Below are 25,529 nucleotides of genomic sequence, written 5' to 3'. Positions count from 1 at the left end.
TAATATTCCCAGGGATGATTTTTAGCGCACCTGTAAAGTAGTTCCGGGTAGCTTATGGGATGGCATGTCATCCGTCCGTCTGTCCATCCACAAATACTTGCAACTTCTTCTCAGAAACGATACCTACGATTTCAATGAAATTTGACCACAACCTTCATCACCTGTGCTGGCATAAAATCACCTCTTCTGAAGGGGTCCACAGAGGGAGTTTACCGGGGGTGGGAGGGGGGAGTGGGTTGCCTCCCCATAGAGGTATTTGCTTTCTTCTCAAACAATACACACAATTCCAATGAAACATCATGCCAACCTTCATCACCCATGATGTACCAAAGTTTGTTCATGACATTAGAAAAGTCTCACTCAAAGGGGATTTAAGGAGGTTGCCCCCCAAAATATGTATTTGCTTTCTTCTCCAAAACTACACATACAATTCCGATGAAACAAGACCACCATCTTCACCACCCATGATGTACCAAAGTTTGTTCACGACATAAAAAAAATTTGGGTCTCAGAGGGTCTATGGGGAGAGGGGAGTTGCCCCCCAAAATATGCATTTACTTTCTTCTCAAACTACACATGCAATTCCAATGAAAATTGACCACCATCTTCATTACCCATGATGTACCAAAGTTTGTTCATGACATTAAACAAAATTGGGGTCTCAGGGGTTCTTCCGTGGGGGGGGGGGTGCCCCCCAAAATATGTATTTGCATTTTTCTCTAAAATACACACACAATTTCGATGAAACGAGACCACAACTTTTATCACCCGTGATGTACCAAGGTTTGTTCATGACATTAAAAAAATTTCCATAAGTATTTACTTTCTTCTCCGTTACATATTTTGTGGGTCATCCGTGCCTACCATTGGTTGGCTGGTTATCTTAATGAGCCACGACCACGTGAGTGCCCAGGGGTATTGCCCCTATGTTTAATATCTCTGTGAGGTTCTTTTTCATAATTCTTGTAGGTCCAGCTATCACTTGTACAAATTTGGCATTCTTCAGCTTTCAGGATCTTCTCACTTCATTCTGGAGGTCTTGGTGTTTGGTAATTTTCTTGATTTCTGCATCATTGGTCCAAAATCACTGGTATTAACACCTCAATCAGCAATGCCTCCTTCTCATTTTTTTTTTTTGTACCTATTAGTATGATATCTGGTCGCAATGCGTTGTTTTCGATGTTTACGCTTGATGGGATCATTAGGTCGTCCGTGAACGATAGGTACTTCCATGTTTTCAGTGATTACTTTTGGTTCATGTCCCCACCTATTTTCTGTGACTGGGACATCAATGTTTTTGCTGATTGGCCAGCAGATTACTTTACAAACTCTGTTGTGTCGTCGTGTGTACAGCTGTTCTGACATGAGTTTGTTTTTGTGTTTGTGTGTTCGGTCATTAAGCATAACATCATTCTCTTTACTAACCCCAACCTCCACCCTCACCTTTCTCTCTTCTTTTTCCCCCACCTGTCTCTCTCTCTCTCTCTCTCTCTCTCTCTCTCTCTCTCTCTCTCTCTCTCTCTCTCTCTCTCTCTCTCTCTCTCTCTCTCTCTCTCTCTCTCTCTCTCTCTCTCGCTCTCTCTCTGTCTCTGGACATATTCAGATGGTCATTATCTCTGGACGGTGGTTATGTCCGGGTGGGGTTTGTCTCCAGACGTATCCGGATGGGAGTTTGTCTCCGGACGTGTCTGGACGGTGCTTATGTCCAGGCGGGAGTTTGTCTCCGGATGTGTCCGATCGGTGCTTGTCTCTGGATAGCTTGGCTCCGGATGCATCCGGGCGGTGTTTGTCTCTGGGTGGTATTTATTGTATTACCAGTTGAAAATGGATTTCAGACATTATTTTGTTTCCCTCTTCACTGTTATTCTTTGCAGAATCATTTTGATGAGACAGTATGAATCGTAATTTACACTCCACCACACATGTGTTCCCTTCCTCTCACTTCCTTCCTTCCCCCTCCCTCCTTTCCCTCACCCTCCCTCCTCCCTCCTTTCCCTCACCCTCCCTCCTCCCTCTCTCTCTCTCTCTCACCCTCCCTCCTCCCTCCTATCTCTCTCTCTCTCTCTCTCTCTCTCTCTCTCTCTCTCTCTCTCTCTCTCTCTCTCTCTCTCTCTCTCTCTCTCTCTCTCTCTCTCTCTCTCTCTCGATCACACCCTCCCTCCCCGCTCTCTCTCACCCTTCCTCCTCTCTCTTTCCCCTTTCCTCCTCTTTCTTTCCCCCTCCCTCCTCTCTCTTTCCCCCTCCGTCCTTTCTTTCCCCCTCCCTCCTCTCTTTCCCCTCCCTCCCTCTCTCTCTTTCCCCTCCCTCCTCTCTCTTTCCCCCTCCCTCCTCTCTCTTCCCCCTCCCTCCTCTCTCTTTCTCCTCCCTCCTCTCTCTTTCCCCCTCCCTCCTCTCTCTTTCCCCCTCCCTCCTCTCTCTTTCCCCCTCCCTCCTCTCTCTTTCCCCTTCCCTCCTCTCTCTTTCCCCTTCCCTCCTCTCTCTTTCCTCCTCCCTCCTCTCTCTTTCCTCCTCCCTCCTCTCTCTTTCCCCCTCCCTCCTCTCTCTTTCCCCCTCCCTCCTCTCTCTTTCCCCCTCCCTCCTCTCTCTTTCCTCCTCCCTCCTCTCTCTTTCCTCCTCCCTCCTCTCTCTTTCCCCCTACCTCCTCTCTCTTTCCCCCCCCCTCCTCTCTCTTCCCCCTCCCTCCTCTCTCTTTCCCCTCCTTCCTCTCTCTTTCCTCCTCCCTCCTCTCTCTCTTTCCCCCTCCCTCCTCTCTCTTTCCCCCTCCCTCCTCTCTCTTTCCCCCTCCCTCCTCTCTCTTTCCCCCTCCCTCCTCTCTCTTTCCCCCTACCTCCTCTCTCTTTCCCCCTCCCTCCTCTCTCTTTCCCCCTCCCTCCTCTCTCTTTCCCCCTCTTTTCCCATATTTGTAAGTATCTTTAATGAAACTGTAATTGTGAATTCATGGTCGAAAACATTTTGAACTTTAGAAACTTTCCCCTTTGAACCAGGAACTGCCGCAAACGAATAACATTATCCCCCTTGTCGCCATTCTAACAATGACAAAACACTCGCGGATTTTACCCCGACATTTGTGGATTTTTCTCAGGTCAGGAAATTCCTGGAACCAATCCCCTCTATTTCCTATTGAAACAATGCCCCCACATTCACGGGGTTTTTCGGAACGTATCCCCGCAAATGTCAGGGTCCTGGTATATATGTATATATCCATGTCAGCCAATGGAAGAGGTTCAGTCTCTTGAACTTCTCGGGCCTCAGCCAGGACCTTCCCTGGGCTAACCACATTGCAAACCTGGCCTTTAAAGACATATCCAGACCGGGTGTCCTCCATCTTTCCAAATAATTCCTTGGAAATCAGAACTACTCACACCATCTAAGGCCTTTGTCCATATGCTTCCTGGAGTACTGCTCTCCCAATATGGGCTGGTGATGCAGCATCATGCTTTTCCTGGATTCTCTAGAATCTAAAGCTCTCAACATTATTGGCATCTACCACTTTAAGGCCAAATCACAAAGCCTGTTATTATCACATCACAGACATGTCAGTGTTCTGTTTTTTTTATTGTAATTATTGCTTTTTCATTTTTTTAGTCTCTGATTTCACAGCCCTGCAATCCTCCCCATTAACTGCAGAATCCCTATATTCTTCCAGGAAACCCCTCTTAAGGCCCGGTCACACCTTGACGTTTTAGCCAACGTATGCCGATTTTTGAATTTTTTTTCTAAAACGCTGGCACACGTTGAATACGTTATGGGTAAGTTTTGATAACATTGAGAGCACGCTGGCGTACGTCGTAGTACGTTGCCATACGTCGTTGTACGTTGGCTTTAAACGTTGTACTTTTCCCTTGTCCTCAAATTTTTTTCATGCTTGAAATTTCACGACGTATGCCGGCGTATGACTCACACGTTCCGCTATGCTAGCCACAAGTTGTAGGCACGGTCTGCGATCGTTGACAGACGTCAACACATGCTACTTGTAAGTTAATCATAAGTTGAGACACGCCGAGGTAGTGTTTAGAGTACCCGAAACTTATTTCCTACCTATGATTAACGTGTTGTTGGCACGTTACGCGATCGTTGCCACACATCGACAGACGTTACTTTTAAGTTACTCATAGGCTGAAAGACGTCGGTATAATGGATCGTCCTTGCGTCAGCGTCCACGGCCACGGCCAGGACACTTATTTGCAGCATTCTTCAAACTTTTCTTCGGCATGACGAGGATGTTCACACTTCGATGTCTAGCTTGGCTATGATTCCAATTGTCCATCGGCAGCGTCTATTTAAAATAGTCGAGTTTGAGCGTTTTAACACGTTCAGAAGAAACGTTTCAAATTTCCAAACCCCAGCGTCAAAAAAAACAAAACAAAAAAAAAACAAAGGCGAGTGACAGCAATTTAAATCGTTCATTGTAAACAATGAAACTAGCTGAGTGGTACCGTGTAAAAGTCGTTGAGTGTAAAAAAAATCCAATTGTTGAGCGCAAGCGTCTACTTTCAATAGTGGAGATGCAGCCATTTAAATCGTTGAGTGGCAGCCTATGAACCTACCCGTGGACACGCGGACGCAAGGACGATCCATCATAACCCACACCCTCCCCCTCACACCCACCTACTACTGCCAACATGAACAAACTACTACTAATACTAATACTAATACTGATACTGATACTGTTACTGCTGACATGGACATCAACTCAAAAAGGACTCGAAAACACTGTTGGGTTCCCCTTTTATGAACACCATTTTTATATACCAATTCCCAAAACCGCTGGGAACACGTCTTTATATGGCAGTTGTAACCTAGAAACACGTTCATTTATTTTTTTTGTCGACCGGAAGACGTCATTGGAATACGTCTACATACGTCAATGTGTGTTGGGGCTACGTAAAGAATTGGTTCAAAGCACGTCAAACATAAGTTAGAAATAAGTTTCGCGTAAAAAAGACATTACCGCGACGTGTTTCGACTTATGAGTAGCTTATAAGTAGCCTTTGTGGACGTGTGTAAGCGTCCACATATCGTGTGTAAAACTTATCCTCATCACATGCGAATGTGTGTCATACGCCGAGTACGTCGTAAAATTTTGAACATGTTCAAAATTTCTTGACGTACTCTACTTACTACGACTTATGATAGCGTATTTAGCGTTCTACTCGCGCATACCAAACTTACCCATACCGTATTCGACGTGCCCCAACGTTTTAGACACACTTTTTGTTACGTATGCATACGCTGGCAAGATCGCCAAGGTGTGACCGCGATTTTGACCCTTCCATTTCTACGGCAGTTATGATTCGAATCGTTGTGCGTCAGCCTTTTAATAGGCTACGTCACGACATCGTCGGCGATGCGTGCAACGCGCTATGCCTGAGTTAGACTATCGTTGGGCATCGGTTGTGTAGGCCGACAACAGGTTCAGCATTCGTTGGTATAAGTTATCTATAACACAACGAAACGTTCTGTGTAGTTACCAATGCGTTATACATAAGACCAAGTCGCTATGAATACGTCCGAATCTTTAAAAAAAAACATCAAAAGTTCAACGTAAGCCAGCGTTTTACATACATTTTAATACGTTGCCATCGCTGGCTAAAACGTCAAGGTGTGACCGGGCCTTTAGTTAAACTCACAAAATCCTGACTTGCTGCACCACCTCGTCTTTTTCTATTTTTCTCCGATTTGTGGTTTCAGCTTTCTTTCATAATTCAATCCCACTCTTCCCTCCAGGGCTTTAAGCAGGCAGTGCACGACCATCATGCCATCTCCCATCCTGACCCGCAATATTTCTACCCCCATAAACACCTAATTCAACCCTCCTACTTGCAGGTTATGATATGTTTCCTCCCCTCCTTTCTCTATTGGCTTTTCCTGTTCATTCATTCCCTTGCTTATTGTGTCCAGCAGCAAAAGAGTATTGTTTGTCCTTTAGTTTTGGACCAAAGTGTTGTTTTAGCACCTCTGCCACGAAGGTGGACAGAGGTTATGTTTTCACCCCTGTCTGTCTGTCTGTGAGCGAGATGTATCAAAAAGTTGTGGACAGCTTCGGACGAAATTTGGTCGGAGAGGTTGGGTGTGTGACGAGGAAGAATTCTTTCAACTTTGATGACGATCCGAATCGGAGAATTATTTCAAGTGATTCTTCACCCTGGAGTTATGGACGGATTCGGTCGAAACTTGGTGGACAGGTTGGGTGTGTGCCAAGGACGAATCAATTTGATTTTGTTGAAGATCTGAATCCAGATCTGGTTACGAGAATTTTTTTAATGTGACGTGTTTCTTCACCATTGAGAGATGGGGCCAAAAACAATGTATCAGCATGATATTTCAAAAGTGTGGATGACTTATGACAAAACTTAGTGGATTAGTTGGTTATGTGACAAGAATAAGCCGATTCAATTTTGGTTTAGGTGCAGAACCAGATCCGGCCTATCAGTGGGATACAAAGCGTAAACTGGTCAGCCTAGTGGAGGTATGCGCTCCACTGAGTGCCGTTCTTGTTGATCTTTGCAGTTATGCAAATCAGACTGTGAGTAGTTCTCACACCAAGAAAGTGGTATTTCATGACTTTTAATTAGTTTGTGTACATCTATCGGCCAATTGCCAATTGCATATCGGCCATAGCGCGCGCGCGCGCACACACACACACACACACACACACACACACACACACACACACACACACACACACACACACACACACACACACACACACACACACACACACACACGAAGGAAAGAGGACAAATCACGGCAATGAATATAAGGATAACAAAGACAGGCAGGTAGGACAAGAAACAAGATTGGTCTTTACATTTGCCAACAAAAGTATTCAGTATTATTTGACCTGTTGCTATACAATATTGCACACATTACCTACCACAATATAACAAAAATAATTGGATCTTGATGCAGGTTTATATTTCACAAGAATTCATTCAATGGTGGGTGTGGGTGCAGCACAGGCATGATGGACCACCTGGCCTACTCCTGCATCAAAGTTCCTTGTATCATATTTATCCTTCAAAGAAAGTACAAATCTAAGCCTGGTGTTGGCGCAGTGGTTAGGGCAGCGGCTTGGGATCCAAAAGGTCCTGAGTTCAAGCCCTGTTGGGCCACTGAATTAATACACCAGGGGGTTGACTCAGCCTGTCATCCTTCCGAGGTCGGCGAAATGAGTACCAGTGTACTGGGCCGGTGTATACCTCGGTTAAAATAGGTGTACCATGTCCCTGTGTCGTAAGAGGCGACCAGGGTTGCGTCAGGAAGGGCATCCGGCGTAAAACATGTGCCAAATCACTATGCGGATCATACGGATGATCCGCTGTGGCGACCCCGAACGGGAGCAGCCGAAAGAAGAAGAAGAAGAAGAAGAAGAAGAAGAAAGAAAGAAAGTACAAATCTATTAGTGGACTGTGGTCTGTTGACTTATCCCTCAGATGGTGTTCCAAGACGTCACAGAGTGACTTTATTGGGTTTAAGTCGGGCTGTTGGGCTGTTCATTGCAGTTTCCAAAATTATCCTCTGACAAATTAATAATAGTGTGTTGTCGTGTTGGTAGACATAAGGATTTTGTAATAGTGGTGACAAGTTGGTGGTACAACATTGTCCAAAATGTCACACTAATGCACCTTTATAAGTCACATGCAGCTTGGAAAGGTTAATTTAATGTTTGAGTATGCTGTCTCAAAACACCACAAAAGAGAAGTCAAAGTAACAATAATCAATAATTTGTGTTGGCCAAAATGTATTTTTTAAACAACAACGAGGCTCATGGTAAAGCAAGGTTAATTGACAGTGGGTTTGTTGGGCAACAATTGGGCACGTGAGGGAGAGAGAAAGAGAGAAAGAACACTGAAATAAGCAAGTAAGTGGGTTGGGTTAGGAAGGGTTAATGTCAGTAATAAAGATGAAGGGTCAGGATTGGAAACGATTGGAGATGGTGGTACACTGCTTGGTTAAATCCCTGGAAGGCAGAGTGATGCATAACAGCCCTTGGAAGGTGGTACTGTAGACGGGAAAAGCGAGGAATAAAGGAGTCGAGCTGTGCAAATAGCCTTGATTTTTCATGTTTAACCAGGAGACGGTTACTGGGAGAACGCGTGCATTGTGGAGTTGCTCAGGGGTGGAAGACTGAGAGACAGTGTAGGGAACAATGGTGGAGAATAGATGGTTAAAAAAACAAACAAAAAAAAAACAGAGACCACCGACTTTCTGCAATGTGAGAGCAATTGACCTTGTGCTTCAGCCTCGTCACAGGAGATTCCAATAATTTTGAGACCTTTAGATTCCACAGAATCGAGGACAGACAGATGTGTCGTCCTGGAGTGCCAGCCCATAGCGCAGATCAGTACTTCATTGAGCTATATATTGGATAGGCCTTTGTTGCTTTGACTTCTTCAATTTTAATTTTTGTATTTGGGTTAGTTTCCTTTTTTTTTCTGCCTTCATGTACACACTGTTCTTACTTTAGTCACCAATTCAGCAAACGCCACTCTTCCGTTTTTCCTCAGTTGTTTCCCTCGTGAAAGCCAAATGATCCCGTTACAGGCTACTCCTTCCACTGACATGCTGATTTTAAAAAAGTCAGGATTTGCTATCGTCGGATTTGCTATCGTCCTGCAGTAAGTGGGAATTGAGCTTCTAATTTCTAGATTTGCACCACTGTGAACCATACTACTGCCTTGTGGTGTCTCCGCAGATGGTGGCCGGGTTGGTGAGAGGGACAGTGCCAGCACAGGCGTGACGGGCTGCAGCAATTTAGTTGGGCGACGACTGGCACGACAAGGTTCCCGTGGAACAGAAACACCTCCTCCTGCACCTTTGATGACCTCCTCGAACCGCGTGGTGCCGGAGACATCATTTCTGGGCCGGAACTCCAGGTATGAGAATGACTGCACGATGTCTACATCGGTGGATTTGGTTGTGAAAAGCAGCAATGAAGGACGATCAAAAGTGGGTGTTGTGGATGCCTCTGTCCACAAGCGAAGACTGACGGAGAACCTTACTTGGCACCATGGTGAAGCTACTTTGCCCCTGGAGGGGCACGAGACTCGTCACACATGTCCCGAGCATGAACCTGGTAAGGTGTGAATTTATTAATATGAGTAAAGTTTTCATGGTTCACGAGTGCCAGCCAGAGTGACCACTATATTCGTTATGTCTGTGTGTCTGTATGTATGTATGTATGTATGTCTGTCTGTCTGTCCAGAGCACAACTTCGTGGGATGTGATCCGATTTGGATGAAACTTGAATATGATGTTGATATCAATGCCTAGTTTTGTCTTCTTGGCGATGGGCGTCCAACGCCAATTGTGGGCGGAGCCACGCCCACTTGTAATTTTTGTTTTTTTGTCATATTTTTTTCTCGATTTTTATCGAAATTCCCGCTCGATAAATTGTGCGCATTGGCCATATGTACAACATATAAAAAAATTCAGTTTGATTCGGTCAATTTTGAGGGAGAAGATAGGTTTTGAAGAAATGGGCGGTGACAGATAGTAGGGTAGCGGCTAAGATTGCCCATTGTGGGCGGAGCCACGCCCATTTGTAATTTTTGTTTTTTGGTTTACGAGTGCCAGCCAGAGTGACCACGATATTCGTTATGTCTGTGTGTCTGTGTGTCTGCCTTTCCAGAGCATAACTCCGTGCATTTTGATCCGATCTTGATAAAACTTGGTTTTGTGTTCGATATCAATGTGTAGTTGTGTTTCCCTGAATGAGGGCATGCTACGCCCATTGTGGGTGGAGCCACACCCAAAAAATTGCCATTTTTAGGGGGTAGTCGGATTAAAAATCTATCTTCTCCAAGGGAATTTACTGAATGGAATGGGTTCTTCGGTATTTGAATAGAAAAATTAATTATCGAAAACTTGTCGTTGTCCGATTTTTCATTTCCGTCCCAAGGTCAAGGTCACAAGGTCAAAAACTTAGAAAATTGCGAATTTTGACATAAAAATCATACGACCGCCCAAACTTTGAGAGCTGGGATGACAATATTTTTTATGCATAATCTTGAGGTCATTCCACACCTAAGGTCTTGAAACCATTTTGCTCTATCTCGAACACCTTGCCAGTGGCGCCCCCTTCAAGTTTGTTTTTACGCTGATTTCATCAAAGTATGGATAACCCGAGGAGTGCGAAATGCCATATAGCCTATATGACATTATATTGTTCCTGGAATGTTCCAGAGGAAGTTTTGCACCAAAGGTCATAATCCTTGACCTTTGACCTTTAAAGGCCACAAAGGTCAAATTTTCAAAGTTGTGGGAATCGAACCGGGTTTTCGACCTTCTTCGACAAACTAACTCTAATAAGCTATCGCACGTATCCTGTTTCCTTATTTTAATGTCCACAACATTGTATTGTGACCTTTAAAGGTTATGCAAAGGTCAAATTTTGAAAGTTGTTGAACGAAACCGGGTTTTCGACATTTTGCAGCTAATAACCTGTCACCCATACCACATCATGTTGATCATTTTTATAACTTTGTCAAACATTATCACATTGTCTCATCCTTGACTTCTGAAACAATCTATATCGTCAAATACCGCTCATGAACCATCGTCGCCTCCCGGCTTGTTTTTATTTTTTAATCATCAAACTCACATTTTGCTTTTTGAACAATGCTAAGAAATCCCAGCCTGGTGAAGTTGAAGCCATTGCTTGGAGTCCATTCATTTATGGCCATGGTAACTTTATGATGTGCCGTTTTCAATCTACAAAGTTTGCTGTTCTTTCAGAAAGTGGTACTCTGTGTTAAGCACCATCATTCATTTTTTCTTTTTTTAAGGGTGAAAAAACATGGGTGCGGTTAATTACACAGCCATGGTTTATACGCCAGAAAATACGGTAATTGCCCCCAGTATTTTACTATGGACCAGTCTCCTTCCCCAATTTATGTCGTCACTTTTAGTCATCACTGGTGGGTGGTACTTCGTCATCGGCTCTGCTGTTATCCCTGGAAAGTATGTCTGACACAACATAATCACCTTCCAACTTTAGGAAATGCATCTTTGCAATTCCACCGATTGCTATGGCCTTTTCAAACAAAAGCCAAATCGAGAGCTGTATTTCTCTGTGCAATTTTAGTTGGCTTCAGTTCTGTGACGAGTACATTTTCCATCGCACTGGCAGCTGCAACAAAACTTTTCATTTGTTACATATAACTGTCTTGTCAACACAGTTCCACACATAGTGTTTAACTGATCTTCCAATTATATAGACTATACCCTTCCTGTGGGAGCTGCAGAAGGAGTGCCACTCAATTTAGACACTGTGCTTCCTTTGAAGGGCTGCAATTCCAGGTGCAATAAATCTGTTCATAAATTGAGAAGCAAGGTCCATCTGACCACACATAAAGTAACTCAACTATCGAGCAGTGTTTCCAGAACCTTGTGTAATAGTCTATGTCAACAAGAATTGTATGCTTCGAGTGTCAGATCATCGGAAGCATCGTCATAGGAGTGATTGCATCCAGAGTGCCACAAAGCTGCAGTGAATCAGCTGACTTGTCTCTGGTTCCAGTGGGAACTCTGGATTTCATCTTGTGATATGCAGGTGTAATTTTCGGAGAAGTCGATCTGCAGCAACACCATCTTCCCATTATGTAAGCTCAAAGCTGCATTTTCAAGCTGCACATTATAAGCAGTCACTTGCCTTCGCTTCACATAATGCTCCAGGAATTGAGGAAGGATTGTGCGGATGTTGTTCATATTAAGTTCTCCGACCGTTCCATTGAACACAACCTTTATCATCTTGTCATCTTTGTCTGCTTTCCAGATGAACCAGGTATCTGGAGTATCCAAGGAACCCTCAAAGTTGTAGGCCCTTGTGAATCCAGCTGCATTCTTACACTCAACACACTCATTCAGCCAGCGTTTTCTCGATGGTTTTTGCATAGGAAGGAAGCTGGAATATCGTGTGCATATGCTGGAAAGTTCAGATGAGCTTTGTGGAGAACATCTGATGATATTGATGGCGTTTTCATAATACCTACAGAGGCATGCATTGTGGGGCAGTTTCCTGCTAAGCAGAACATGTTTCTGGCAAAGCTCAGCAAATTTTGATTTCCCCACCTTTATTTGTGGATGTTCCCCACAAACCATAGTATGAGTTTATTTGATGGAAGACGTCAGATGCCTTACCTAAATTTTTCTTTTTCCTTCTTTCTTCCAAATGGTTACAATATTTTTGTGGCCTGGAGCCTGGTGACTGATGCCATAATTTCTCATAAATTGTTGAACTTTCTTCACAGTTTCTGAGCTTATATTTAGAGGGCTTTCAGCTGTCTGAAACTCAGTAAATGTTGATGCGTTTTTTTCCCCCTCTTCTCTGTATCATACAAATTTTCAGCAAATGGCTTTCCAGCAGTTGGGTGCATTCGGAAGCACCAATTCCATCATCCGGCGAGCTGCTCTTGCAGTGGCTTTTGCAAATGCTTGGCCACTTCGAGAAAGGGGCATTATCTTTCTGCGACAGATGTAGATGTTCTTTCTCTCCTTATCCATCGGTACTTCGTTATGCTTTCAGCTTCTCCACAAATAGTTTTTGTTTTTCCTTGTTTGATAGTGGCATTATTGATTATTGATCAAAACAAAAGCAGAAGTGGGTGGTGTGAGAGTTTGACAATTCTGACTTCTGTGTTATTGAATACAAGCAAATATAACCCGTCGCTTTGTGGAGAGGGATTTTAAGGTGGAGAGAGTGGAAGGAAGGGTGGGGGGGGGTAGAGGATGGAGACAGAGGGGAAGGAGAGAGAAAGAGGGAAGAGAGTGGTGTGAGAGAGGAGGGAAAGGGTGAAAGAGGGTGGTGGGAGAGGAGAGCGAGGAGGTGTGCCAGAGCTAGGAGGGGAGAGGAGGGGGTGGCTAGGAAGTGGAGAGTGAGAAAGCATGGGGAGGGAGGGGAAGTGACGCCACACCAAGCGTCATTATACACACCGGGAGAGAGGATGATGGGGGAGAGAGGAGGAGAGGAAGGGGGGAAGTGGAAAGTGGGGGGGGGGATAAGATAAGATAAGATGTCGATAAGGATAAGATGTCGCACTTTATTTATTCCACTATTTGTAAAGTATTCAATGAAGGTCCTGCTGGTATATATTCCAGCAAATAATGAATTTTGGAATAGTAGTTCATGCACAAAATTCCTGGCATCATAGATCTCTAGCTGCTGCACTCATAGAGCTTGCCAGTCATTCAGAAGAGATTGTTGAAACGCAGGGAGCCGAGCTCTATCGACCTGCTTCAGGTCCATGAGGAAGAGTTCCCGGTCATAGTCCATTCCACCTGTTTTCCGAAGCAAGGTATTGGTGAGAGGATGCCAGGACACTACTTCACCATATAATAGACGTTTTATTGTCATTAGTCGAAAAGCCATTATCGACTCGGGATGTGCACCAAGTTTTGGTCACCAGAATTTTGTGGCCTGCCAACACATCTGGCTTGAGCGATTGATGGCCTCCCCAGAAAAAAAAAACATCAATTAGACCCTTCTGAATGCTTGTGATCACATCTTGAGGAGGCTGGAGTGCAATGGCCTTGTGCCATACGGTTGGAAGTATCAGGTTATTTATGATTGTTGCCCTTGCTTCAAGTGACAAGAACTGGAGCATTCCTTTCCACCTTGATATTTTCTACTTAATGTTGTTATCTAGGAACCCATCCCAATTATTTTGCAGATAGTTTATAGTTCCCAAATGGATCCCTAAGTATTTAAACCCATCCGTTTTCCATAACATTCCTCCTGGAAGAGTTGGGAGAAGTGCACGTGAACAGTTTGATGAGGAGAGTGTATCTGGGTATAGCAAAATAGCTACACTCTTATTCCAATTGACTCTTGCTGGTGAGGCAAGTTCAAATTTGGAAAGATGACGAGATAGCTCAATAACATCTTTCTGTTTTTTGACCACAACACATAGGTCATCTGCATAAGCTGAAGTAACAATGTTAGGAATGTTTGACAAGGATAACCCAGATAAAGAAGTACGAATTAGAGCCAGTAGGGGTTCAACAGAAAGTGTGTACAACATGCGTGACAGTGGACAACCCTGACGGATACCACACTGAAAAGGGAAAGGATGACACAAATTTACTTTCAGCAGGTATGATGCATTTCTGTACAAAAGTTTTATGTAAGATATGAATTTTTCCCCAAAACCAGCTCAAGTAAGAATTGCAAATAAAAAGGAATGATCCATACTGTCAAAAGCTTTTTCCTGATCCAGGAGTAATAACTCAAAACCATGAGGTATGGTTTGACCGATGGTAATTAAGTCTCTAACCAAAAAAATACTGTCATAAATGGACCGTTCAGGTATGCAATACGTTTGGCCATTTCCAATCAGAAGAGAGATTACATTTTTGAGACGCATTGCAAGCACTTTTGCCACAATTTTATAATCAGTATTTAGCAATGACACAGGCTGCCAGTTTGTAATCTGTTGCAAATCCTTTCTTTGGGAGAAGACACAAAACAGTTCTCCTGCAGCTCAGGGGCAATTCACCCTGATCTAGGCTCTCAAGCAGGGTCTCCATTAGAGCAGGACCCAGAATTTTCCAAAAAGCTTCGTAAAATTCAGCAGGAAGTCCGTCAAGTCTGGGGGCTTTGCCATCCTCAAGTTGTTTTAATGCCGCAGTGAGCTCCTCAAGAGAAATGTCACATTTGAGTTGCTGTTGCTGCTCTTGAGAAATAGATGGGAGAAGTTCAATCATCTCATTTGCAATCGTTTTATCCACAGTTCTCGGTGGAAACAGATTTGCGTAGAAATCTTGCATTGAGTGTTAATGTCACTCTGGCAAGTCAGAACACAGCCAGAAGAGTGTAGATTGTGAATCTGCTGAGAGATCTCGACGGCCTTCTCAAGGTTGAAGAATTCCTTATTTGGAGTCTCATGTTGAATTCTGCTCATCCGAAGGTGAACCATTGCTCCAGCCATACGCTCCTTGACTACTTCAGCCAGTCGGGTCTTTTTTCCATCAACTTCTGATAGTGATCACTTCCACTGAATGTTCCAGCTTCTTGTTCATATTTAAGTATGTCTGCTTTTAGAGCACTTATCAGACCAAATGCATTACTGGTGGCATGTGAGCAATACTGTTGGCAGAAAATCCAAATTTGGGATCTTGTGCAGTCCCACCACTGTCGAATATTAGGATAGGAACATTGTGTTTTTCTCGCTTTTCCCATTCCAGTCTGAAGGCATTTTTAAAATGTACATTTTGTAATAGTTTAACATTAAAAGTCCAGTATACACTCTGACAGCAATGAAAGGGTAACATACATTCTATTATAATCATATGGTGATCAGAAAAGCCAGATGGACTTATGCATGTTCTCTGAACCAGATTCACCATTCCCTGGTTTACATACAATCTGTCCAGTCGGCTCATGGTTATCTGGCTCTTTGAACAGCACACCCAAGTATATTGTTTGGCGTTTGCAAAATCCAAACACCAATCATCTCTAAATTTAAATTTTTGTACAAGTTTTAACAAATACCTTGCAGTGGGTGGATGGGACTCAGGAGTATTCCTGTCCAGTCGGGGGTTGAGTGTGCAGTTATGATCTCCCCCCCCCATACAAATTAAACTAGTCAAGTCAACAGTGTTTAAAAAAAACTGCTAACTTTGGAAGGAATATTGTCCTTTCAGCACTGTCGCTGGGGCAATACACATTGATAATACAAATATTTTGATTACTGTTAATAAATTCCACAGCAATCAAGAAGCCTTTACAAACAAAAAATCTCCGAGGGTTGGATTCCAGGGTGCACGACGATTGCCACCCCTGCCTTAGCATCCTTAAATGCACTGGAGAAAAAGTGGCAACCTTTAAAAACCCTGCACCACTCGTGCTCACACGATTGGCTGGTGTGTATCTCTTGGAGCATGAAAAATATAGATTTTTTCCTTTCTCAAACACTTGTAACACCTCGAAGCGACGCGCACAGCTGCGGTCTCCATTTATGTTGAGGGATGCAGCATACCTTCATTTACTTTTCTGAATTGAAACTACTATTACTACTCTTGGAGTTATTTTTATTTTCTGGCCTTAGTGGCACACTTCCTCAACCGCTGGAATTGAGGTTCTGAGATCCTGACTTGCTGAGGTTCATGAATCGTATTTCTCGCAGTTTTTACCCTTCAGCCCGAATTGGCTAAGGGGTATTGTCGTCCGGGCGTCGGTCTGTGAACTTTTGGTTTCCGTCAAATTCGAGGAGAACGCCTTGTCCGATTAAATCCATTTTTGCAGGGTATGTTGGGGTTGAGTAGAGGAAGGTTCCTTTCTAAAATGGGTGCGCTGCGATTTTCAATGTGGCCTCCATGGCAGCCATCTTGAAATTGGTTTCCGTCGATTTCGAGAACGCCTTGTCCGATTAAATCCATTTTTGCAGTGTGTGTTGGGGCTGGGTAGAGGAAGGTTCCTTTCGATAATCAGTGCGATGCGATATCCAATATGGCGGCTAGAGCAGCCATCTTGAATTTGGTTTCCGGACAATAACTTGAGAACGGCTTGACAGATTGATTTTATTTTCATGGGGGTGGTTGGAGGAAGGTTCCTTTCGATATACAGCACAATCCGATATCCAATATGGCGGCTAGGGCAGCCATGTTGAATTTGGTTTCCAGACAATAACTTGAGAACGGCTTAACTTATTTATTTCATTTTTGTGTGATATAATGGGGATGTTTAGAGGAAGGTTCTTTTCGATATTCAGCGCAATCCGATATTCAATATGGCGGCTAGAGCAGCCATCTTGAATTTGGTTTCCGGACAATAACTTGGGAATGGCTTCACACATTGCTTTTATTCTGGCGAGGTATAATGGGGTTGAGTAGAGGAAGGTTCCTTTCGAAAATGGGCACGCTGCGATTTTCAATGTGGCCTCCATGGCAGCCATCTTGAAATTGGTTTCCGTCGATTTTGAGGAGAACGCCTTGTCCGATTAAATCGACTTTTTCTGGGTGTGTTGGGGTTGAGTAGAGGAAGGTTCCTTTCGAAAATGGGCATGCTGCGATTTTCAATATGGCCACCATCTTGAAATTGGTTTGCGTCAAGGGGCTGAGGGGTTACGCCCGCTTTGTGGTGCTATTTTTAGAAAGGTGTGGAGATTCGGGAAAAAATCCCAAATTCTAACATGCCTTTTCTTGAAGGTTTCATTAACGAATTTAATAATATCATCATCTGTAACTACAGTGTCTCCATAGGCATCCTCTTGGGCACAACACCCACTAATTGACAGGGTAGAAGAGGTTTCATCGAAGTCAACCTCATCATCTTTGTCATTCTCTTCCTGGTCCACACTTATTTCTCAGGCACAAATCTCCATAAGATTTGAACCAACAATCTTTTCATTCCCTTTTGGCTGCCCACTATAACATGCAGCTTCCTTCTTGCCATCCCTTTCATTTTGTTCCACTAGAGTAGGATTACAGATTTCCTCTGAGGGGTTCTCTAACCTATCTGCCTTGTCATCACAACCGCACACCTCAGTGACTATTTCATTTTTATGATTGCAGAGAACCATGGTTATCAAAATACCCACTTGTAGCATTCTGAGAGGCATGAGTATTCTCAACTTCTACATCACACTCGTACAACTCAAGCAATTCAGCAAGTGTTATGAATTGCAAATGAATTACTCAGAGTTAGAACCGGTTCCGGTTCAATTTCCAGTCCCAAAGAGGGATTCTCTATGCGAGATGCATCTTGCAAGCTTGGCACATTTGACACGAGTATCTTACTTTGTGCTGTCTTTGTATCATTGACGACTGGACATGAACGTTTTTTTCCCTTTTTTATGAGACTGTCACGAACCCCTCCATGTCGTCATCAGTGCAGTCCTGTACAGTGGAGAGACCAACCACTTCTGGGATATTAGAAGGGAGAGGGGAGGGGGTCTACTGCTTCCCGCTCACTAACAAGTGGTGAAGAGGATTCACCCCTTTCACGCACCCCTTACGTGGGGAGGGGGTGTGGGATTTATAATCTCCTGTCCTTGATTTTCTGATGGTCTCATCAAACTGGGACAGGAGTTCTTCACATGACCGTATGTTCCACAATTATAGCATGCCATGACATCTGCGGAGGCATATATTTGATACACATGACCGTTAATTTTTGCATGCAAAACTACGTTTAGATTTTGCTCATTTTCAGGTAATATCATGCAAAGTACCCTTATAAAAGTCATGACGTGTTTAAATTCTCCACTTCCTGAGTGTATCGGCACCATCGTGCTTTTTGATATGATCGGAGCAAACTTGCTCAATTGAGGACACAAGTCATTATTTCGAATGAAAGGCGGAGCATTAGACACGTTAACCTTAACCACAGGAGTGTCTAATGAGTAAACAAAGAGAAACAGGTTGGGGTGTATGAGAAGGCCTTGCTCCACAACGGAGGTTACCATGTGCACCTCGGAAATGAACACACCGACCTTCTTGTTCATATGAGAGGCTGCACGGATGTTATGTTAGCCAATGATTTTTCCGATTGCCAGAAACACATCCTCAATCTTTACCTCCCTCGGAGGATCGCACACGAGTCCATGCTTACGAGTAAGTGACTTGTACATGCTATGATTCAACCGAACGTTTGCCACAGCTAAAAGTAATTTCAACAAAAGTAAAAAGTTTAAATCAGAAAAAGAAACCTACAACAAGCAGCACAAGCAACTTGAAGAAAAGTAAAATAATATGGACGAGGTCCAAGAATCATTTAAAGCAGCCAAAAAGTGTCGGCTGAAACTAGCAAACACGTCAGATGGAACACAGGCCTCAAAACCAGGAGGTACTGAAAAGCACCCGAACACCACGTACCGTGTGCTCTCTCTTATGCTCCCATGTGTTCTTGTTCTCTCTCTCTCTCTCTCTCTCTCTCTCTCTCTCTCTCTCTCTCTCTCTCTCTCTCTCTCTCTCTCTCTCTCTCTCTCTCTCCAGAAGAAAAACACGGGAAAACATGGACTGTAACGAGCATGAGGGTGAAAAAGGAGAGGAAAAATACACCAAAGCAGAGCAACTCATAAACCAACACGAGCAGCTGCCATGACACCACACCTGAAGAGAGAGAGATGCAGATATAGATGGGTGAGAGAGGAGAGAAAGAGAGGGAGAGAGGAGAGAAAGAGAGAAATGGGAATAGGGGTTTGAGAAAGAGATAGAGAGAGAAAGAGGGAGGGGGATAGGGGTGGCAGAGAGAGAGAGAGAGAGAGAGAGAGAGAGAGAGAGAGAGAGAGAGAGAGAGAGAGAGAGAGAGAGAGAGAGAGAGAGAGAGAGAGAGAGAGAGAGAGAGAGAGAGAGAGAGAGAGAGAGAGAGAGAGAGAGAGAGAGAGAGAGAGAGAGAGAGAGAGAGAGAGAGAGAGACACAGAGAGAGAGAGAGAGAGAGAGAGAGAGAGAGATATATAGGTAGGTAGGGAGGTAGGGAGGTAGGGGTGAGAGACAGAGCGAGATTGGGGTCTGTTTGAAACAATTCACTGTCCACAACAGAAAGTACATTTTATCAGATAATTTTTGTTAACATGGTACCATCGAGTCCAAACCACTGAGATGGTATACATCCACAATGATTTGCACTAAGCTAAGATTACATTTCCTGGCATTTATATGCTCTTGTGTGAGTGGAGGAGGCTGATAAGCATTCGGCAAAAGAACTCCAACTGCAATACCTGTCTACTAGGTGAAAAGCGAATGACGTAATCATGGCAAAAGTTGGTGCAATCAACCAGGTCACTTTGTTCCATCGCAAGACATTCCTTTTATCAACATTTAGGTCAAAAGACTCTCGGGTAAAAGGAAGCATAACTGACAGCCGATTTGACTTATAGCATAAAAATTAAATTTATAAAGCACCAGTAACAATTATAATTGAGAGTACATTAATATAATTATTTTTTCTTCCACAATCCCCCCTTTTTCCTTATCAGGAAAATTTGAATAAATATAATACACATGATCACCATACCTCTTTCCTGGAGGAGAAAAGATATCTGTTACACAGGTTCAATCAACAATGGCAGTGAGTGCTCATATCAGAAGAATGCTGGATGACGACCACTTCAATAGTGTCCCAGCCAGGTTAGTGAGTGCGTTTCCATTTCATTCATGGCCTGTTCATTAGCGTGTGTCACAAATCGAAAAGACATGCTACCCGAAGTCAGAAGATAAGCAGGTCAGGGTGTAGGTAGAGCAGCACCCAAGGGGAAACACAGTCGAGGCACTCCTTAAGCTGCAGAGAAGGTAGATCTTGGCAGGTACGAGCTTGGGCCCGACACTGGGTTGAAGGAGACGAAAAGGACTTGAGAGGTGACCCAGAGATCCAGCCCCAGCAAAGTTTGGGGGCCTCGTAGCAGCAGTTTGTGCAATCAGGTTTGATTCACCAAGTGAGCTGTGCACGTTGGATGCAGCCGCGATGGCTGCACGAGCCCCACTCGCACCATTGAACACATGTTGCAGATGACTTACCGTGTGGACCTTCAGGGCCTTTGTTGTGCATTGAAGCAACCACGGCAAGTTCACGATGTATTTGCAGAGCTGCAATTTGTGAGTGTGGTTGAGGACATTCCTCTGGGCTTGCCTGGCTTGCCTGGCATCACGCAACGGCGACGTTAAGACTTGCAGATGACTCGCTGTGGTTTGACTTGTCCAACCTTCTCTTCAGTGGGTTTTTTCTCTTTTTTCTCTAGCATGCTCATCTTATCTCCTCAGGAAGGGGGTAGTTTCATGATCACGTGTTGAATGCCCAATCATCCAAATCTTGGTTCCCCCATCGTCCAATCTTTCGGTGGAAGTTCTTCCAAAGCTTCATTAGACGACATTGTACACTGCATACATAGTTCAACTGCTCTCAACACTCCGAAACAAACAAAATTAAGGTTAAGCATCGATTAAACATGCCAATCCATAAACATCATGGGCTCATGTATTTCAACAAGACTGACAAAGGTTCTTACAGAAGCATTTTACTTGCATTATATGTTGTATCAATATTTTATCCCTTTCCTTGTTTTTTCGCACCTAAACAACATGCTAAAATATACAGAAATCTCATTTGTATGTACACTCAAAAACATTCATGTCATTTGCTATTTCCATGTAGAAAGGGCAACAGTCCTTATCAGGATTCCAATTTGCAATCAATAATTCTTTTCACCAAAAATATTCCATCATCTGTACAATAATTATGAAAGTTAGCTACTTCTTTCAAGTCAATTTTGCACAGTTACCATTTTAACATTCATATCCGCTAAACAGTTCACAGTTTCATACACAAGTAGTTCCCGAGCAACTGCCATTATTTATTTATTTATTTCCAGCTAACTTAGCACTTCCGTACTGATGAAAGAAGGTCAAGTCAGTGTTAGAAATACCTCAACTTACTTAAGTAAACGTACAAGAAGTACCACTTAATCAAAATCACGCACCTGTCCAATTAATCAGAAGACAGATAACACAGGTAATATTTAAATTGGCTTGTAGCATCATTGCACTCTTTTCAATAATATAATTCTTATATTCTGACCGATTTAACATTTATTTCACATGGTCATGCCTTCGTACTCTGCACAATTCTTGTTTATCCTCTTGTTTGTCTTTCTACAAATTGTAGAGGCATTTTATTTAAATTACAGTCAGGTCAGTACCAGCCCCTGATCAGTGAGAGCAATACAGTTACAATACACGGTACAATTCCAAATTCCATTAATTTATTTCATAATTGCTGTTGGTCTAGCCACTCTTCCAGTCATTCTGCATTATGGTTATGTAAATACCATGCTGCTTTCCCTCATAACTTGATTTTGCCTTGCAGTTAACTTATGATTCCTAATATGTAATGTCGACCAATCTGTCGATCAATTTTATTATGCAGACCCTCCTTCAATACCATGTAAGTACCTCAACTTAATATATTATCTTGATTCAATTCTCAGTAACTTTTCCTTATCCTCAATTAACAGATCAACAAGGTCCATAGGTACAGTGATTGACAATATATTAATCAATTAATACAAGTTATTAATAACCTTACTGTGATATAACCAATCATTACTCTGTCACTTGAAGACACCAATACATTTAAATTAGGATTATGAGACTTGTATAAAAGGTTTCTCAATTTGTAATCTCAAAACAAAAGTTGATATTAATTATAACCAAAAGAAACATGATGGTTCGTTCTCAATGAGTTCCTTTTTATTTTTAAATGAGCTTAGTCTGAAAGTAATTAACACAGTTACCATACACAACCTCCACTAGTTACCAACTGTTTCCCATGTTTACATGTAGACATTACCACAAGTGTCACTTGTTGGTCCTTTTGACCATAAGATTATCCCCATCACTACCATACAGGTCAAAACACACTAGTGTGCTAGGTTATTATAATTCACAAAATAGATTCCCAAAATAATTCAAAGCTAGGTTGTACATTCTTACATTAATTCACAGGAGTAATTAAACAAGAGTAGCACGGCTATCATTGTCGTCACAGGGTGATTCTTTTGGAAGTCTTTCTCGGGCTCTCAGCTCTGCAAACCCCCCATGGTGAGAGTTCCACGCCGTTGTTGTTGGCATGGCGTCATTCGAATTGCCGAGCTGCAGACCACACTTTGGCTGCAGAGCGTCCATTTGGGATCAAAAGCTTGACAACATGTTTACAAAATTTATCCAAACAGTTTAAACTAGAGGGGGAGCACTCGATAGAGTGCAAAACCTCTGCCGCCAATACTGCTAGGTCACTCAAGTGAACCTGATATCCTATTCATTCAATTTGACGTCAACAGTGCTCACAGTTATAGTTTGCAACTTTCCCTTTTACTTTGAACTTTAACATACTCAATTCATTCGTCATAACTAGTCATAACGTCATAACTCAATTCATTTCTGTCCTTGAGACAGAAATTGATTTTACGTGGGTATATCCACCTGAAGTTCCAAAGTCAGCCGCAATTATAATTTTGGCATGTTTTTTTGTTGGAAATCACTTATAACATGTAGAAATGCAAAAAAAAAAACCCGAGATTTTTTGAAAAAAATTTTGCAAAATTTTTTTTTCTTTAACAATTTTTTTTTTTGGGGGGGGGGGGGGGTTGGAAATCACTTAAAACATGTAGAAATGCAAAAAAATAAAATTCAAATATTTTTTCAAATTGGCCACCATAGCGGCCATATTGGATTTTGGACCAAGTCCAAAATCTAATGGCATGATCCTTGGACCAGACCTACCCCCCACCCCCCACCAAGTTTCGTCGAAATCCGTCGAGGAGTTTTTCCGTAATACTGTTCACAAACAAACTAACAAACAAATGAATCACTCATGGAGTGAGGAAGTTGTCGAAGTTGTTTGAAAATTTATTATAACTTCATTGCAGTCACAAGGATACAGCACAAGAAACAGCATTTACAGTTCAGTCAGTTACCATCATGAACAACATTCGAATGTGGAATGTGATGTCAATGGTTTAAGTCAAAAACTCCATCATCACCTCCACCTCCTCCGCATAAAAACAAGCAAAATTCTTACTGAAAATGGAAAATTGACACACCTGCGTGATGGTAACGTCATAATGGATTGGTACGATGTGGAGGGCCTTTCATTTTTAATAAAACTGGCCTGCACTGCAGAATAATACATCACGTTTGCAGAATAGTGCCATTGGCGCCTGAGCGCGATAGACGAATTTTCGGTGTCAGGCGAACTATTGAACCGGAACAGTCACAACGAAGGCCTGGATATCTCATGAAAGAGTAATATCTGAACTACATTCTCACCTAGTTTGAGCCACATATCACAAAAATTGATGGAGATACGCGCTTTCAAAAATGGCCAAATTATGACACATTTTTGCTGATGGGATCCAGAATACAAACCGGAAGTTGATCAAATTACGTCAGCTAATGGCCAATCGTATGTTTTACATTCCCTAAAAGTTTGAGCGAAAAATATAAAACTTTCGAATTTTAAGAATTTTTTTGTCATGTAAATGGGCTTTTCAATGCAAATTTCAAACATTTTGTGACGTCACAATCTGGATCCGATCTGGTTGAAACATGGCAGGGTGAAAGATATTATGACCCTACATAAGCACATTATATATCTAAGCAATTGAACAAGAAATGGCGGAGAAATGATTTTTTGAAATTTCGTCCCATGTAAATGATTGGGATATTTTGAAACTTTGTGAATTTTTAGTGACGTCATCATTTGATCCAGGTTCACCCAAATTTATAGGTTCAGTCCTTGGGTGATTATCTTTCATGTCAAAATGTTTCGTGGACATCTACACAAGGACCACTGAGAAAATCGATGCACACACACACACACACACACACACACACACACACACACACACACACACACACACACACACACACACACACACACACACACACACACACACACACACACACACACACACACACACACGCACACACACACACACACACACACACACACACACACACACACACACACACACACACACACACACTCTTAATTGTACAAAATGACAGAAGTTGTCTTCCACAACTTAAACAAACAAACAGAAAGGGGTGAAAACAGTAACCTCCATCCATCTTCGATGGTGGATGTTAACAATACCAAATGCTAATGTTGTTTAATTAACCTGATGAGCATCCATTTCTTTCATGGTCAATGGAGCTGAAATATCTCGGAAAAATAATGTTTAACCAACCTCTCTCATCACTATTCAGAATTCCATCAACATTTTAAATCTCTGACATTGTCCATCTTATCCATTTCTCTCATCACCAAAACAACAACATGCTGCAATATAACCACCTCACATACCCTAGGCATCTAATCACGTCCTCTGACCTTTTAAATACAAATCCATTCCTTTATCAAAACAAATAAATATAGTTTAAACCTCTGTTTTTAAACAGGTGAACAAAAATTGTCAAATCATTTGTCAAAGTTGAGTCATCAGGCAAATAGCATTTAAATTTAAGCTCAAAACACTCCTTCCATACATGTAGCTATCTTGGTAGAACCTTCCCAATCTTTATCACTGTTGTGGGGAAGCCTGGTGTTGGCTTAGTGGTTAGGGTTGTGGCTTGGGATCCTTGGGTCCTGAGTTCAAGCCCCGTTGGCTGCTGAATTAATACACCAGGAGGTTGACTCAGCCTGTCATCCCTCCGAGGTCGGCAAAATGAGTGCCAGTGTACTGGTAAGGGGGATACTGCATCAGCGGCATAGCCGCGTCCCAACCAATGATGCAACCAGCAGCCACAGGCTGCACTCGATAGAGAGAGACTGTTGTGGGGGAGATGGGAGATTTAAACTGCTATCAGCATCATGACATGATACCCGCTGTTAGCTCCCAACTGGTAAAACTCCACCGGTACCTCTGTAGCCTCATGCTGAATGAGCTGTACTCTCCTTCTGTCTGCTCCCTGATGACTACCAAGTCCAAGTTGGGGTGATGTGTTGCACTGCCAAGCAGAGACTTACAGCGAACCACATTCGCAAAAAAGTCCATCTGACACCGCAGTTCCATCTCATACGAATTCAACT

The 25,529-nt window shown here is 42.8% G+C and overlaps 1 protein-coding gene across 1 annotated transcript in view; it reads left to right on the top strand.

Moving 5' to 3' along the window:
* The window catches only part of CYLD (CYLD lysine 63 deubiquitinase), a 145,415-nt gene that overhangs the window by 102,255 nt on the left and 17,631 nt on the right, over positions 1–25,529 (top strand). The window contains exon 8 of the mRNA XM_085890446.1: positions 8,699–9,079. Coding sequence (XP_085746572.1) covers positions 8,699–9,079 — 381 coding nt within the window. The remainder of the gene's footprint in view (positions 1–8,698; positions 9,080–25,529) is intronic.

This window comes from Eptatretus burgeri, chromosome 8 (assembly GCF_056783735.1).
Source record: "Eptatretus burgeri isolate ZD-2024b chromosome 8, Ebu_testis_v1, whole genome shotgun sequence".
In the NCBI taxonomy this organism is placed as follows: domain Eukaryota; kingdom Metazoa; phylum Chordata; class Myxini; order Myxiniformes; family Myxinidae; genus Eptatretus; species Eptatretus burgeri.
The sequence above is the reverse complement of the archived record's forward strand: the minus strand, read 5'-3'. Positions and strand labels throughout refer to the sequence as shown.